The 17,906-nt window shown below is 42.8% G+C and overlaps 1 protein-coding gene across 1 annotated transcript in view; it reads left to right on the top strand.

Annotated features, from left to right (window-relative positions):
• Positions 1 to 17,906, top strand: part of VPS13C (vacuolar protein sorting 13 homolog C) — a 2,437,235-nt gene that overhangs the window by 2,135,450 nt on the left and 283,879 nt on the right. Inside the window, exon 79 of the mRNA XM_086955811.1 lies at positions 3,691 to 3,736. Within this exon, the coding sequence (XP_086811937.1) occupies positions 3,691 to 3,736 (46 nt within the window). The remainder of the gene's footprint in view (positions 1 to 3,690; positions 3,737 to 17,906) is intronic.

The following is a 17,906-nucleotide window of genomic DNA, read 5'->3' as shown; positions in this document are numbered from 1 at the left end:
TAGGGGTGTCAGTCTTCCCCTACTTCGACAATTGGTGGTTCAAGGTGTCATTGCCCCAGGCTGTCGTCTCCCTCCTTCATACTATGGTGGACCTCCTGCATTCGCTGGGGTTCTCTATAAATGTGCTGAAGTCACACTGGACCCCTGCTCAGACGCTCCCTTTTATCAGAGCTGTTTGGACACAGTGTAGTTTCGGGCCTATCCTTCCGAGGTGCCAGTCCCAGATATTCACGTTATGATTCCGATGTTTTAGCCTCTATCCTAGATTTTGGTCTCCTGCATCCTGTTGTTTAAGCATGCCAGGTGGCACATATGTGGACTTTACAGTGGGACCTGAAATTTCAGTGGGCACAGCATTGAAGAATTCTCACCGATGTGGTCCTGATCTCAGAAGAAACTGCGAGTGTTCAGCAGTGGTGGTTGACAAACAGCGATAGGGTCAGTGGCAGACTCCTCTCCCTACCCGAACCAGAGCTCACAGTCACAACAGATACGTCACTTCTGGCATGGGGCGGTCATCTGGGACAGGTTGTGATCAGGGGATACTGATCTCCAGCGTAATCAGGCTCCACATCAATTTGTTGGAGCTTTGAGCGATTCGGTTTGGATTGAAGGCATTTCTCTGTCAAGGGGAAATCAGTGCAGGTGTTCACAGACAACACCACTGCCATGTGGTACTGCAACAAGCAGGACGGGGTGGAGTCGTGGACCCTTTGTCGAGAGGCCCTGCGTCTCTGGAAATCGCTGGGAACAGCAGGGTCTAACGCTGGTTGTTCAACACCTGGCAGATTCTCAGAACGCCAGGGCGGACGGACACCGTCGATGCCTAATGTATCACCAATGGCATCTCCAGACAGATGTGGCGCAAGGTCTCTTTCAGCAGTGGAGAGAACCTTATCTAGATCTCTTCTCCGAAGAGAACGCGCAATGTCAGCAAAACTGCACGCAGGAGTTTCCAAAGCAGCTATAGCTCGGCGATACCTTTCACCACGAACCGAGCTCAGGCCTGCTGTACGCCTTTCTGCCCATACCACTCCCGCCCAGGGTTCTGAAGAAGATCAGGAGAGATCAGGCTCAAGTCATTCTTGTGGCCCCAAACTGGGCGAGAAGTGTCTGGTAGTCAGAGCTTTGGAAGGATCGTCTGTTGCAGCAGCAGGAGAGGGTCAACTCTGTGCCGCCATGCGTGGAGATTTAACAATGGCAGTTGATGTCTTTTGACTTTTCTCCTGAAGTATGTAACGTTATCTTGGTGGTCATGTGTCCCTCCACTAAGACGTTATACACCTGCCATCAGCAGGAATGTGTATTATACTGTACAGAAAGGTCTATTGACCCTCTTTCTGCTTCATTTTCCACTGTTCTTCTATTTATTTTAACCCTTGCCCACCAGGGCTCTGCTTTGGGAACTCTCAAGGGTCATCTTTCTGCTCCATCCACTTTTCGGCAGCTGTCAGACCAACCCTCTCTCTTTTGGTCTCTGATTGTAAATAGATTTCTGAAAGGGCTGGCTCACTTGTTTCCACCCATTCCCTTTGTTATGCTGCATTGGGACCTATTGTTCTACCTTCCCCAGCAGCAGGAGGGTAGAATCGTGTCTGTGATCGGCAGCAGCCCTAACTTGCTGTCAGACCCTGAAGTGCTGTAACCAAGAGTACAGGGGAGGGCAACCCAGGGGAGCCCCCCACTACAAGGGATCATACTTCAAGCACTGGAATCGGTGTTTGGGGTATGGTTCCAATATGGTTGATACCAAAATGACCGGGTTGGTGCAGCCACTATATAGTTAGACATCTCTTAATGACTGATGTCCACTCTATGTATCAAAATGGCTGACTGCACTTATAAAGCCTGCAGAATCGACTCCGGGGCTTATAGGGGTGGCCTGCTCATGCAGGGGCACTCTCAGCCTTATAACAAAGCACCCTACCCTTAGGACTGAAGAGCCTGCTATAGGGGTGACTTGTAGGTTTTAAGTGTAGTGACCTCAGATATAAGGAAACGTATATCTGTCATGAGAGGTGAAAGCACCAACTTGCACAGGCTGCAATGGCTGGCCTGTAGTCACAGTTTGACTGGGTTCCAGTGGGTGGCACAATACATGCTGCAGCCCATGGGAGACCTCTGGTGTACCTATGTCCTGGATACCTTAGTACCATATGCTAGGGACTTACAAGGGTACACCATTAGCCAAGTGTGGATGTACATCAGTACTTACCATTGGACAATTAAGGAGATTGCATCATGACTGGGGTCCTGATCAGCAGAATCCCAGTCAGACTAGTCAAAAACATCCTGACACCAAGCAAAAATTGGGGGTAACCATGAAAGCAGATCCTACTTTCCTACAACATATGTATGTTTAAAGTTGACATCTTTTGAAAGAATGACTTATAACACACATATGCTTGCATGCTAGTATGGGAGTATGTTCTCAGAAAATAATTTGCTTACATTTACACTTCTTTATAGGCACATCATCAAACCCTGGTACATTCTGTACGGACTACGTTCACTGCGCAAAATGTTGTTTGATGTTGTTTGGTGGGCCACAGCATTACCAGAACTAGGGCAGAGAGAGAATGGGTTAGGTTTATTATGTAAGCTGCACTAAGCCCTTGTTTAGACAGTGGAGCATTTTGACGAGATTGTTGATGTCATCCCAAGCAAGAATTCAACCCAGCTGAATCCCAATACCATCCTGAAAAGGATGGCAGCCTGTTCCACACCAAGGCTGGCTGCCAGGTGAAACAAACCTGCAGGTAAATGGAGAGTTAGCCCACACTAAGTTATTCTAGCAGACTCGCATACCCTCTGCTTACTAGCAAGGAATCGCTAGGTAGGAGTACCATTATATGTATTCATATAATCAACGCAATTGCATAATGGTTGAACTATTCATTCTTTTCAATGTATCATTGCTGCACACATATTTTATGCAAGAGTCTAATTGCATATACCATCCCTGTCAGGTTAGAGGTCCAGATGGTGCACTTTGAGCTAGCCAGGGCTTGGGACAACAAATCCTGTTTGGGATGCAGTACTCAGTCCCATATTGTTTTGACACTTGTGTTGGCCAAATGCACAGTCTTTGTGGAATATGCAGTTAATTGATGGTCCAGTTTCAGAAGCATCTATTGATTTCCATCAACAACATCAAAGAACACAATCAATAACTAAATAAAACTTGCTCGTGTTTTTATTTCTACTTCAAGAAATATAATCACTTACGGATGGAGAGCTCACCCAGTGCAAGACCTGTTCAATCGAAGCTTCTTATGTGAGTCAGCATGAAATGGAGTTCTGAGATGCAGTACATTTAGGAAGCAGAGCTGTAATTCTTTCATCGCATATACTCGCATATCACTGCTAACTCCAGACTCTTATGAGAAGCAGTACCACCTCAGTATGGAAAGTGCTAGTTAGAAGAAACATGTTTGGCATGCAACCCAGAGATGCATCGCATCACCTGAAGTTCTTCTAGCCGCAGAGTAATGCCCTTCTATTGATTGACACCTTCGTTATTCTGCGAATCATGCGTTCGTGCAGTCGCATGTTGTACATAATTCACTTGAAACAAATCATGTTGAAATATTTGTTTAAACTGTGCTGACAATGACCACATGTTAAAATATCAAACGTCTGTACACTTGTCCATTTCAACTTGGTCCCACCTTTTTCTCTACTTTTCAGGGTGTTGTTGGTGGAGTGACGGGAATCATTACAAAGCCTGTGGAAGGTAAGAAACTGTATTTAAGCAAGTAAAGACCATTGTTTTCTGGAATGTTTTGCTTTTTAAGTTTCATTTTAAAAGATTTCTATTGATGTCACTGCAGTGTAATAACCCATTATTCTTCTGTAAATTGTAGTCCCCCCCCCCCCAAAAAAAAGTATGTCAGAATGTTCATTTTAGCTTTTATTTAGTAATGATAAATGAAGGAGCCCGATGCAAAGGAAGATTAAAGGATTTGCTCAGGATCGCCCAATTTGACGAGGCACTAAGTTGCACTGTGAGCACTCTAGCCACAGTGCAAAATCTCTCGCTAATATTTCTGACCAATGTAATGTCATCTGGTGAGGGCTACCCTTAAGAGTCTTGTCCTGAAAGCAATGAATAACAAGAAAGCTATCATATCTGGTGTCAAAAACAAAGGTGGCTTTGTAGTCAAGCCATGGCATACTATGGCACAAACCAGATTATGAGGCCTAAACTACTATACTGAACGGAAATAAGAGCAAAAATCTGAGGTCTCTCTAAAGATGCAGTTTTATTAGGCAGGCTTCCTCTGGCGCTTTATCTGTGGTGTAGGAATCTCCCAAACGACCACTGGTATTTTCCCTCACAGTAGATCTTGCAGCATTGTAGTCAAGCAAGCTGAATTGGTTACTACATTGGGCTTCGGTGATCATGGCCCCGCCATTCCCTGTCCAGCTCTTCTCTCTCACAGGACCCATGTGCTTGTTGACCCCCATTGTATTCCCAACAGAGGTCCCTGACTAATCACTAAAAATGAAGGTTTCTGGCATAAACCCTGGCTGACATCTGCATCCTGACGATAGCGCTGTGCATTGATTTAACAGTTCATCTGTACCATTGGTTCCTTCATTGCCAATATTCAGAAGCTAAGGATGGTTCATCTTACACATTTTTAAAATATTGTGGAGAGTGCATTTTATGATTGTATAATTCGCAGGGACTAGATAATGGAGGGCACATTGCCAAATCTTTGCATGACTTGTTGGGTGCATGTGGTACTGACTTGTTTAATGAAAGAGCCGTATATAACCTCATGCCAGCATCCTGGCTCTCATAATTATTTCCTAAAAAACACTTCAGACTTGGACCCACATCTTTCAATGAGATTGATGTAGATATTAAAATGTACTGACGTTTTAAATAATGCCTCAGAGAAACCAGACACCGCCCACTGCTCATTTGAAGAATCTTTCAGAAATCCCATTGAAGATATTTGGGAAACGTGGTCTCAATTGCCTAATATTTGTGGAACTGTTAAAAGAATACAGGTGTGAGGCAAGTTATTCATTGTATTCAACGATTTATTCAGTGCCAACTCCATCGTAGTTTCTACAGTGGATGCTATCACAAAGAGGATACCTTTGTTTCCGATTGCTTTTAAGTGAATACTGCCAGTAGCTTTATGTAGGCTAACACCAGAGCCTGGAATGGAGGTAAAGATACATTTAAAACGAATCTCTGTGAATGTAAGCAGTCTCTTTAGTGAAGCGTAAACACCGTTTACCAGGGAGCTAGTTAGAAAGGCAGAGGAATACAATCTTTTAGTTGCAGGAAAGCCAGGCTCGATTGCTTTCTTACTTCAAATGCTCTTCACCGAGAAGGCTCTGCCATGATCTCAGACAACTCTCTGGTATTAATGGTGTGTAAGGTAACCTTATGTAGCCGCGAGATGCAATAATATTCTCGTGGAGGCTAGATATTACTTTGCTTTTTGATGAGAAATTAATCTACCAAATGATGCTGTAAAGTAGCCATAATGTAAAATTCCTAATCGGTTGCCTATCGTTACCTGAGACTCTAAGTGCAAATAACTTTTAGAGAGTATTTTAACAGGTTAACTTGCAGGATTATTATTCCTTTAGCAGACCAAGTTTCCTGTCTGTTTTCTGTACCTCCAATGGATAAGTCATTTCAAAGATCCTTCATCTTCTGAAATACAAATTACAAAAACAATCTTGTATACTTCTCACATTAATTAGGCCATGTAAATCGGATTTTTGGTCACATATCTTGGTTGGAACTGAGTTGATGATGCCACTTATGGTAACAACATATCAATAATAAAACTGTCACCTACATCCCTGATGTCAGTTACTATTTTCTGCATGCCTAAATGCCAAGGCCATTGTCAAAATCCCTTTTTCGAGGTCGGGGTCAGAGTAAGTATGCTAAATATTACCACGTTTAGCACTTGACCTTCTGTGGTAGCGTAGTCTCAAAGTAGAACAGTAACCACAATAAGCTGCTCGTTCAGTCAAATACTTGCTTTAATTAAAAAAATATTTAATATAAGCGGACAAAGTACAAAGGCAACATACCAAATAATATCTACAATATTTTCAAACAAAAAGGGTGAAAGCACACTGTCTCACATCCCAGAACTCAGTGCATTATGGTAAATGCAGTACATAATAACACTTACATGCATAATGGTATTTTCAGTGCATGATAACACTTACTTCAGTGACAGTCTTTAGTTGTTCTCCCTTGTGGTGCAACCATTTCTGTGTGTCTCTAGATGTAAAAGTTACTTACCTTCTGTAACATAATATCTGGTGGACGCAAAGTCTAGGCGCAGATTCCTTAACTTTGAATTCTCCCCAGGCGTCGGGCTGGATCCCGAAATTGTTCAGCAGTTCCTCTGCTTGCACGGGGATGGCATTGTACAGCTCTGTAATGACGTTGACTCCTGTCATGACGTCAATGGCGCCATTTAAGTCCCCTCCGGCGCGCGGAACTCAGTTTCTTCTGTGAAACCTTCCGCGCCAGAACGCAGACCCACTATAGAAACTGGTTGTGGAAACAGTGTACCAAAAAGATTTTTAAAAGTCCCTAAAACATTAATAAAGAAGAAATATCAAATGGTATTTTAATACCAGGCATGATTTTTAAAGAAAATCCCCAAAAGAATCAATGAAGCACAGGGCTACATAAAACTCTGCACTCTGCACTCTGCACTCAAGGGGATAAATACTATGTAAGGGAAGAAAGCCTTACACTCTATAGACCATTCATCAATGGTAATGAATGGCATGGTAATAGCAAAATAAAACCTTTAAAAAACAACACCAAGCTGTTTGTTGAATCACACTATTATGTGACCAATACAAGGTTTGATGATACCAAACAAAGACTTTCAAATAAAGAACAAATAAATCAATACTGCTCACTGGTGTCTAATCCATTGGGAGAGAGAAAACACCCCTCACCCTACCAACCACTCGCATTTGGAAATGGATGGTATGGCAACATCTAAACAAAACCTATGTGGCAAAACCAAGTGGTCTATTGAGCCCCAACTTTAGATGAGGCAGTGATCACCGGTATATAAAACCAGTACTGAAAAGGGGTATAACCCTTACCTCATAGGTCGTTCGCAGAGTGGGGAGGTTGGGCAGGGCATTAAGGAATCTGCGGCTAGACTGTGACTCTACCAGATATTACGTTAGCGATGGTAACTTTTACATCTTATAGACAACTATCTGCAGATTCCTTAACTTTGAATGAAATACCATAGCTATACCCACCTGGAGGAGGGTCTACTAACCATACAACATTCTCAAAGAGAACTAGCTGGCCAACACTTACAACCAAGCAAACATGCGTAGAATTAGCAGAAAAAAAACTTTGCTCTTAACCAAACACAGACCACAGACCATATGAATAAAAAAACAGTCATGCAGGCCCAAGAGAATAGAGAGTCAAAAGGCAGGGATAAAATCCCAAGCCAAAATCTAACAGCAGTTTGACAGTATTCTTTAACCCACAAATGCTGAAAATAATAGGTACATCCTCTCCAAAAGACAGGTAATGTTGATCAGACAGAACCACATATACCAAAAACATCATAGGAACATAACAAGAAAAGCTATATATAAAGCCCCAAAATCCTCCTATTTCAAAAGTGTCTCACTGAGTATTAAAACTGGTTATGAATTCTCATACTTTTATGGATGTTTGGTGTCCTTTTCGGAGACCCAAACGGACCGACGCCTAGGGCATGTTGTCTGAGGCCAAGGACAACAAGCCTTCAAATTTACTTGGGTTGGGCCAACTTGTCCTAAAGCCAGTGCATCACAAACCCTTACTGCACCACAATATGGAACAGGGATGGGAATTACCTGCAGTTGAGGAAATATTCGTCTTTACTAGCACTGTTTCTTTCCCATAAAGGAAAAATTCACTAGTGCATGCATTTAAAAGAATGCACAGCATATACTCTGAGTCTACCAGTGCAACGCTTTAACGTGCTGAAGCACCCACTGATTACTCCAAGAGTAGAAACCAAGAAGTCCCTATACACTAGCCTTACAACTGGCATAACAATATGTCTCTAAAAGAAACAATGAAGAATAAAGCCATGTAACTTTCATACTGAACTGCTTCGAAGAAGCATGCAACAGATACACTTCCATACCGGAAGTCACTTCTCTTAAATATAGCCTCTTAAGCAGAAAGGGAACAAATGAAACCTCCGTCAGTCATCCAAATCAATCCCAAATAAAAAAGAAAATAGTACTGAGGTTATAACCACTGCTCCTCACAGTAGCATACATGGTAGAACTGAAACCAAAACTGGACATATATATATACAACAACAAAAACTGGACATATACAATGTCCTAACAAGGCTACTCCTTGACCAATAAAAACATATATCCCAAGCTAAGGAGCAAGCAAAGCAAAACAGTAACAGAAAACGTAGAACTATGACTCAGTAGTTCTCTGCCTGTCCTGGAAGTGTCTCAACTCCACCTCTGCCTAACGCCCAAAAAGAGGGGCACCATCATATGGCATGTGGTATGTCGGCCAAAGTCGACTGGACAGCCTCCGAAAAGCCCTGAGTTAATAACTAAGCCTGACGCCTTAGCGCCACTGCAGATGCTATAGCCCGACCCACATAATCCGTTGTGTCCATGCCACATCTTATGGTAAGCCTAACCGCCTGTTGACCATCTCTAATCAAGTTACCAACCTCAGCACGGAGATTATGTAGAAGAGATGGTAGCATGTACTGCAAAGAATCCCCGAAAGCATGGGACAAATGCCCTAGCACCCAAGACATGTTGGTGGCTCTCAATGCTGTGCTGGCTGAAGCAAAAATGTGCTTACCACAAGCATCACGACCTCTAGAATCCTTACCCACCGGAGTCTTAGGAGTAGAATCTATATCCTGTGAAGACGTCGCTGCCTGAGTCACTAGGCCACAAATGGAAGGATGTCTATGTAAACAAACTGGGTCCCCAGGTGTAGGCAGATGTCTGTGTGCAATATCAGGGTCCACTGAGAACCCCGACTCAGGCTTGGCCCAAGCACCTAACAAATTGTCATATTGGGCCTCACTATATGGAGTAACAGGCTCTTCTCCTGTCTTTCCCTGGTAAAGGACCTCAATCAGAGAGTCTGTAGACCTCTGCACCATGGGCAGTGACAAGTCTAATACTGCAGCCCCTTTTCTCTGCATGTCTGCAAAGGAGGAACTTTCATCCTTGGCAAGACTAAGGTGAGATAGCAACCCAGAGGCTGGTGAGGAATCCAGTCCACTAGCCTCACCAAGAAGTGTCAACCAGCTTTCCTCCACCTGAAACACATTGGTGTTGGAAATGGGCTGATTAAGCCCTGCCCCAGTCGACACAGGTGGACCGCCTAAGCTCTGTTCCTGAAAATGGACCACAAACTGTACAATCCCCTCAGGTTGCATAGTTGGCTCTGCATCAGACGCCGTATGATGCAGAAACAGCACCATCACTATGTTGACTGGGGGAGGAGAGGCGCCTTCGACTGGCATCACTCATATCAATGTCTGATTCGGCTGGTCAAAGACCGGCGTCGTAAGAAAAGATTCCGAAAGACTGTAAACATGTGCCAAAGCGGAGCTGGCTAACGTCGACCGGCGCCAACCAGACGACTCTGATGACCTGACCATCACCGAGGACCAACCCACTGACGGTGTCGCCTCCTTGGGGTCTAAAGATTCTCCAGAGGGAGATAGGGTCCCTAAGAAGAGATGTAAAGAATCCTATTATTTCCTCATCTAGGCCATCGATGCCCCGGCTCGCAGAAACACGCGGAGATGTGGTGCGTGGTCGTATGTTCTCCTCAACCGTTGAGTGAGAGGAGTCATGGGAGACTGAGCCTCTACGCTGTGAAGTCTGAGGCTGCCGCGACTTCATCGATACCTTACAATTAACCTTCACCGGAGAACGACGTCCCCCAGACCAGCTCCGAGATCAACCCAGCAAATGCTCTTCCTGAGACGACAAAGACCGGGGCCGGAAAGCCTACGCAAACATCAACTTCAAACAGTGCTCTTTAAGTACCTTCTGCTTCAGTTTTTGGCAGGAACTACAAACCTCTGTGTCATGCTCGCCCAAACACTACATGCAAATTGTATGCCGGTCCTTCACCGAGATATGTCAGTTACAAGACTCAATAAGTTTGAAACCTGAAGACATAGATGAATGGCATACTGTTCCACCGACAACATAGTGTTGACTCAGGTAAAAAAAACGACCTGAGAAACTGTTTCTCTGAAATCCGCGTTACAGCACGGAAAAGAAGAAACTGACATCAGTGCGCTGAAGGGAACTTTTGTGGTGCCACTGACGTCATGACCGGAGTCGGCATCATTTTAGAGCCATACAACGCTATATCTGACTCGCAGAGGTACTGCTGAAAAATTTCCAGATCCAGTCTGACACCTGGGGAGAATTCAAAGTTAAGGAAACTGCGGCCAGATGTCTCTATCAGATATGTGTTTCAGGATAGTTGTCCTTCTTCAGTAGAGAGTAGCTCTTTCTTTTGGGGTGTTGGAAATGCTGCCCAAAGTCTTCTTCGGACTCTGTAGCATTCACTGGGCGCAGGTGCATCCACAGTTTCTCTAGGCGAGTGCACTACTGTTGCCCTGGGCCGTATCTCCGAGTCCTCCGGTACCTTCTAGGTGGGCTTTATATTCCCCATTCAATAATGGAGGCGCCTTTCACTTTTTATTCTCCTTTCAATAATGGAGGCGCCTTTCAGATGTGGCCCAAGCTACTCCCCATGCAACAAAGTCAAAGTTTAACTTTAAGAGTCAACTTTATCAGCTATACATACTAAGTTCATGCTAGTCCCCGGCAGGCCTGATTGCCTGGAACAGTCTTACCAAACTGAATGTCAGCTGGCAAGTGAGGGAGTACTGGGGTGCTTTTTAGTGGGCTCCGATCTCCTGGTGCTGAGGATCTGCAACATCTTGTGTTCTTTCCCTAATGACACGTCAAGCCTCCTCAGTCTTTCTACATCCCACTTTAGTGTTTTGTTCTACACAGCAACATTGGTATGAGAATCCAGAGCATTGGCCCTGCCTTCATAGTGGCCCCCTTCTGGCACACAGGGGTTGCTGATTATGCTTGCACAAGGACAACTGCTCTAGTTTCAGGATGGCCCCTTCCTAGCACTCAGGGGATGCTTATTTCACTTGCAGAAGAGCTATGGCTCTAGTTTCATGGTGGCACCCTTCTGGCACAAGGAGGCTACTTACTTCACTTGCGCAAGGGCGATGGCCCAGCTTCATTGTGGCCCCATCCTGGTACATGGTGGTCACCAACTTCACTTTCACAAGATTGACTGCCCTAGTTTCACGGTGAGCCCCTTCAGGCACCTGGGGTTTGAAAGCAGTGGCCCTGACAGGACTAGTGTCTTGCTTTACACTCCCAAATAAAAGAAATTCAGCACTCCTCAGCATAGGCAATCGGTAAAGCAAGAAAACACCTGGAATGGGGTCTCCACAATCCTAAATCATGTGTCACCATGGGACCATGGTGTCATCCCTGCACATTTGGGCACACCTTTGGTTCTCAAGAAAGCGAGACTCCAATATCGTGATGACGAATTATTTAATCATCCATCTGTGTTTTCATAGTACTTCATTTAAAGCAGTTCAAATCATGTCAATGGGATTTTTTTTACAACGTAAATACATCCAAATGCTCCAATGCATTTCGGGCAGAACAATCCCTTCATAGGGGAGCTTCTGCAAAAAACGAGACATAGCACTAAGGATGCGTTTCCATCATGTTGTCCAAATAAAGTTATTGAAACGACATGCAAAGTCATTACAAGTAATTCGGGTGAATGAGGACGTAGCGTGCTATTGATTATCCGATATCCATGAATGAAAAAAAGGTCTGTGACTAAAGCGGTTAGCGTGGGGTGTATAAAAGCGCTAAGTGAATAGAACGTCCAAATTTATCAGTGCAAGTGAAAACGTAGCGTGCTAGTGATTATCCGATATCCGTGACTTCTATGAGAAAAGTGAGGAAAAAGCGGGTCTGCGCGAATTGTCCCTGACGGTTGGCGTGGGGTGTATTAAAACGCTAAGTGAACTGAGCGTCAAAGTTTAACAGTGCAAGTGGGCTACATGCATACCAAGTAGCGAGTTAAATGGTGGTCTATAGAAAACTTACTCGTTGTACTGTGGTCGATAGCTCCGGTCGTCTGTGTCACAATCTCCGAGTATGAGTGAGAAGCGGGAAGTGTAGTGAGTTAGTTAATATGGTCATAACTAAAAACGGACTAAAGAGTATGTGGAAAAAAGTGCGGCCATCTTAGAAGAGGAAAACCAGGCTGTATTACAAGACAGTGTTATGAAACAAAAGTGTGGCTTTAGTGAGAAATATAGTATAAAGCAAAAGTGTGGCTTTAGTGAAAGTGTGGCTTGAGTGAAAAATATGGCAAAATATAACAACAGTCAATCGCATATTAGGAAACAATGTCATCAATTTAAACAAAGCATTGAAATTCTAAACGGTCATTAAGACCAATTGGTTTCATGGATTGCATACGGTAAATCCAAGCCATTTCTCTCTGAAGTAGGTGCTTGTTATTGTCCATCCCTTCAATTTTCTGCACCTGTTCTAGGATCAAAAACTTAAGTTGAGACACATTGTGTCGATTTTCGTTAAAGTGTGTTGCCACGTTGGATTTTGAGTTTTTTAGTCTAATGTTGGATTTATGCTCGTTAATACGAGTCTTGATTTTTCTCTCTGTCTTTCCAATGTAGCATTTTCCGCATGGACATTTAATTAGATACACGACGTTAGCTGTATCGCATGTGGCATTCACATAAAGTTTTACAGGAGTTCCTTTCATGGGGTGGTTCACTACAGTTCCCGTGATGATGTTATTACAGTTTCCGCAATTTCTGCACGGTCTAGTGCCTTTTGTAGGCAATCTCTCCTGGTGCTTCTTAGTTAAAATTTCTTTTAAGTTAGCACTGCGGGTATAAGCAAATAAAGGTGGTTCCTTAAAGGTGGTGCCAATATCCGGTTCAATGCTCATGATCGGCCAGTGTTTTAGAATTATTTGTTTATATGAGGCACTCATATTCGAAAATTTGGAAACTAGTACCATCCTGTTGGTTTGTTCACGTGTAGTTTTTGAGAACAGTGTCTCCCTTGGGGTGTCAGTGGCTTTCTTCTTCGCGCTTTCTATGAGGGTAGGTGGATATCCCCTAGCTTGGAACCTTTCTCCCATTTCCTGTAGTCTGACTTGAGTTTGATCAGGATTAGATGTAATCCTTCTGATTCTTAGCATTTGAGATATGGGTAAATGAGTTTTTAAAGATCCTTGATGGTGACTAGAAAAATGCAATGCATTGTTACGATCAGTTTTTTTATGAAATAAATCCGTCTCAAAACCTGTGGTAGTGACCGTGATCTTGACGTCAAGAAAGGTAATAGTTTTGTTATTGATCTCCCAGGTGAATTGGATGCGTTCATCTGCTTGATTCAATGAGGTCAAAGCTTGTGATAGAGATTCTTTTGTGCTTTTCCACACAAACACATCATCTATATACCTTGCGTACATTTTCATGTTGTTTGTCCAGTCGGGGTTCTCGTAGATGTGTGCTTGTTCAAAATGTTTCATATAGATGTTTGCATAGGTGGGCGCCGCACAATTTCCCATTGAGGTTCCGGACAGCTGTAGATACCAATCGTTGTCCAGTTGAAACTAGCTTTGGTATAGTGTAAACATAGTTAGATCCATGAGGAATTGTTGCATGTCAGGGTCAAGATTGCTTTCAAGAATTGATTTTTCCATAGCTTCAATGCCCCCAGCATGGGGGATAGAAGTATAAAGTGAGCGGACATCCGCTGTGCATAATACTATGCGTTCTTCTTCTGAAATCTTCACACGGGCCAATTTCTGGAGAAAGTCTGTCGTGTCTTGGATGTAGCTGTTCATCTGTTTGACAGTAGGTTGCAAGTACCGGTCTATAAATTTGCCAACGGGTTCATGTAGTGAACCCCTGGTGGAAACGATAGGCCTAAAAGGAGGATCCTCTAGGCATTTGTGGATTTTTGGTATTAGATAGATAATCGGACTCTTGGGAAAAGGCTTAAGCAAGTATTTCTTTGTCCTGTCATTGATAGTTCCGCATTCATAAGCTTTTTGTACTATGTTAGTCAAAATTTCTTTGAATTGTGTGGTTGGATTACCAGGCAGTTTCATGTATGTGAGTTCATCTTGAATGTGCTCTTGTATTTTGCGGTTGTACATGGACGAGTTCATTACCACTAGGGCGCCGCCCTTGTCAGCTTTAACACATTTTAATTGCTTGTTCTCAGATAACTTTTTTAAGATATCATGATCCTTCTGTGTGATATTTCTTTGTTTTTTCTTGTTGTAGTTTAACTTCATGATGTCTTGATTTACCGGATTTTCAAATAAATCAATGCTCTTATGGCTTATCGGTGCTTCAAATGTGCTGGCCGGTCTAAGGCCCATCAGTTGATCTGGTTTACTTGGTAATGGTGGTAGTACGAGGTCAAAGTAATGTCGTAATTTGAGCTTCTGTACAAACTTGTATGTGTTGACCTGTAGCTCCAGTTGGTTGGTCCTGTATGTGGGTACAAATGAGGTACCTTTAGATAGAAGATTTAATTAGTGTTTATTGAGCGTTATGTCAGATATATTGATGATCAGGTGTTCTTTTTCTTGTTGTCCTTCTTTGTGCTCCGAGTACTCGGATGAACCAATTCTTTCTCCTTTTCTTTTTCCTTTTCTAAGACCCCGCCTGGGTCGTTTATAATGTCTCTGCCTTCGGATAAAAAAGGCACCGCAGTAGAAGAGCCTGGTTGTTGACTCTGAGTTTCCGTCCTTGTGGTAGATTCATTTGGCTGATTTGATTGAATAGGAGTTTTTCTGAGTGGGCGGTTAGAGGTGTCACTATCAGAGGAGGACGTGTCCGTTTGTGAGTTAGGTGGTTTGTTTCTTCTACGTTGGGCGTATACATCAGCCCACGTATGTACCTCTCCCAATTTATAGTCTTGGGTGTCCCTCCTGAATTTTCTAATTTTCCTGTCGTTAATTTCTCGAGAGTGTTTTTCTATTTGTCCCTTTATGTCTTTCAGAATTGTTAGATAATTCATCTTCCAATTCTTTGATCTCCTTGCCCAACTCAGTTAAAATGTTCGATAGCTCCTGAATTATTAGCAAAATTAAGTCCAAACTGCATTTATTCAATACTGCGTTCCATTTCTCTTGGAAAGATTTTGAATTCTTGCACAACAATGGTTTCAATGCTATGCGTAGCCCTCTAGGGATGCGCAGTGCACGATGGTATCTTAGGAGCGTGCTAGCGTGTAGCTTTTGATTTATTTCCCTCTTGGACAAATATAACAACTGTCGTATACATTGTTCCTTGGTGCGATTGGAAGTGTTAGAGGCTATCCCCCATGCTGGGAGCATTGAAGCTATGGAAAAATCAATTCTTGAAAGCAATCTTGAACCTGACATGCAACAATTCCTCATGGAGCTAACTATGTTTACATTATACCAAAGCTACTTTCAACTGGACAACAATTGGTATCTACAGCTGTCCGGAACCTCAATGGGAAATTGTGCGGCGCCCACCTATGCAAACATCTATATGAAACATTTTGAACAAGCACACATCTACGAGAACCCCGACTGGACAAACAACATGAAAATGTACACAAGGTATATAGATGATGTGTTCATCATGTGGAAAAGCACAAAAGAATCTCTATCAGAAGCTTTGACCTCATTGAATCAAGCAGATGAACGCATCCAATTCACCTGGGAGATCAATAACAAAACTATTATCTTTCTTGACGTCAAGATCACGGTCACTACCACAGGTTTTGAGACGGATTTATTTCGTAAAAAAACTGATCGTAACAATGCATTGCATTTTTCTAGTCACCATCAAGGATCTTTAAAAACTAATTTACCCATATCTCAAATGCTAAGAATCAGAAGGATTACATCTAACCCTGATCAAACTCAAGTCAGACTACAGGAATTGGGAGAAAGGTTCCAAGCTAGGGGATATCCACCTACCCTCATAGAAAGCGCGAAGAAGAAAGCCACTGACACCCCAAGGGAGACACTGTTCTCAAAAACTTCACGTGAACAAACCAACAGGATGGTACTAGTTTCCAAATTTTCGAATATGAGTGCCTCATATGAACAAATAATTCTAAAACACTGGCCGATCATGAGCATTGAACCGGATTTTGGCACCACCTTTAAGGAACCACCTTTATTTGCTTATACCCGCAGTGCTAACTTAAAAGAAATTTTAACTAAGAAGCACCAGGAGAGATTGCCTACTAAAGGCACTAGACCATGCAGAAATTGCGGAAACTGTAATAACATCATCACGTGAACTGTAGTGAACCACCCCATGAAAGGAACTCCTGTAAAACTTTATGTGAATGCCACATGCGATACAGCTAACGTCGTGTATCTAATTAAATGTCCATGCGGAAAATGCTACATTGGAAAGACAGAGAGAAAAATCAAGACTCGTATTAACGAGCATAAATCCAACATTAGACTAAAAAACTCAAAATCCAATGTGGCAACACACTTTAATGAAAATCGACACAATGTGTCTCAACTTAAGTTTTTGATCCTAGAACAGGTGCAGAAAATTGAAGGGATGGACAATAACCAGCACCTACTTCAGAGAGAAATGGCTTGGATTTACCGTATGCAATCCTTGAAACCAATTGGTCTTAATGACCGTTTAAAATTTTCATGCTTTGTTTAAATTGATGACATTGTTTCCTAATATGCGATTGACTGTTGTTATATTTTGCCATATTTTTCACTCAAGCCACACTTTCACTAAAGCCACACTTTTGCTTTATACTATATTTCTCACTAAAGCCACACTTTTGTTTCATAACACTCTCTTGTAATACCGCCTGGTTTTCCTCTTCTAAGATGGGCGCACTTTTTTCCACATACCCTTTAGTCCGTTTTTAGTTATGACCATATTAACTAACTCACTCCACTTCCCGCATCTCACTCGTACTCGGAGATTGTGACACCGACGACCGGATCAATCGACCACAGTACAACAAGTAAGTTTTCTATAGACCACCATTTAACTCGCTACTTGGTATGCATGTAGCCCACTTGCACTGTTAAACTTTGACGCTCAGTTCACTTAGCGTTTTAATACACCCCACGCCAACCGTCAGAGACGATTCGCGCAGACCCGCTTTTTCCTCACTTTTCTCATAGAAGTCACGGATAATCACTAGCACGCTACGTTTTCACTTGCACTGATAAATTTGGACGTTCTATTCACTTAGCGCTTTTATACACCCCACGCTAACCGCTTTAGTCACAGACCTTTTTCACATTCATGGATATCGGATAATCAATAGCACGCTACGTCCTCATTCACCCGAATTACTTGTAATGACTTTGCATGTCGTTTCAATAACTTTATTTGGACAACATGATGGAAACCCATCCTTAGTGCTATGTCTCGTTTTTTGCAGAAGCTCCCCGATGAAGGGCATGTTCTGCCCGAAATGCATTGGAGCATTTGGATGTATTTACGTTGTAAAAAAAATCCCATTGATATGATTTGAACTTCTTTAAATGAAGTACTATGAAAACACAGATGAATGATTAAATAATTCGTCATAACGATATTGGAGTCTCGCTTTCTTGAGAACTAAAGGTGTGCCCAAATGTGCAGGGATGACACCATGGTCCCATGGTGACACATGATTTATCTGTTACATAGACATGCCTAGGACGGACATGTTACCTGGCGGAGCACCCAACTGACTTTAAAACTTCGAAGTGCACAAGAATTCAAAACATATCTAAATAAAGCTGTGCG

Source organism: Lissotriton vulgaris, chromosome 2_1 (assembly GCF_964263255.1).
Source record: "Lissotriton vulgaris chromosome 2_1, aLisVul1.2, whole genome shotgun sequence".
In the NCBI taxonomy this organism is placed as follows: domain Eukaryota; kingdom Metazoa; phylum Chordata; class Amphibia; order Caudata; family Salamandridae; genus Lissotriton; species Lissotriton vulgaris.
Note: the sequence above shows the minus strand (reverse complement) of the source record. Positions and strands in the feature narration are given on the sequence as shown.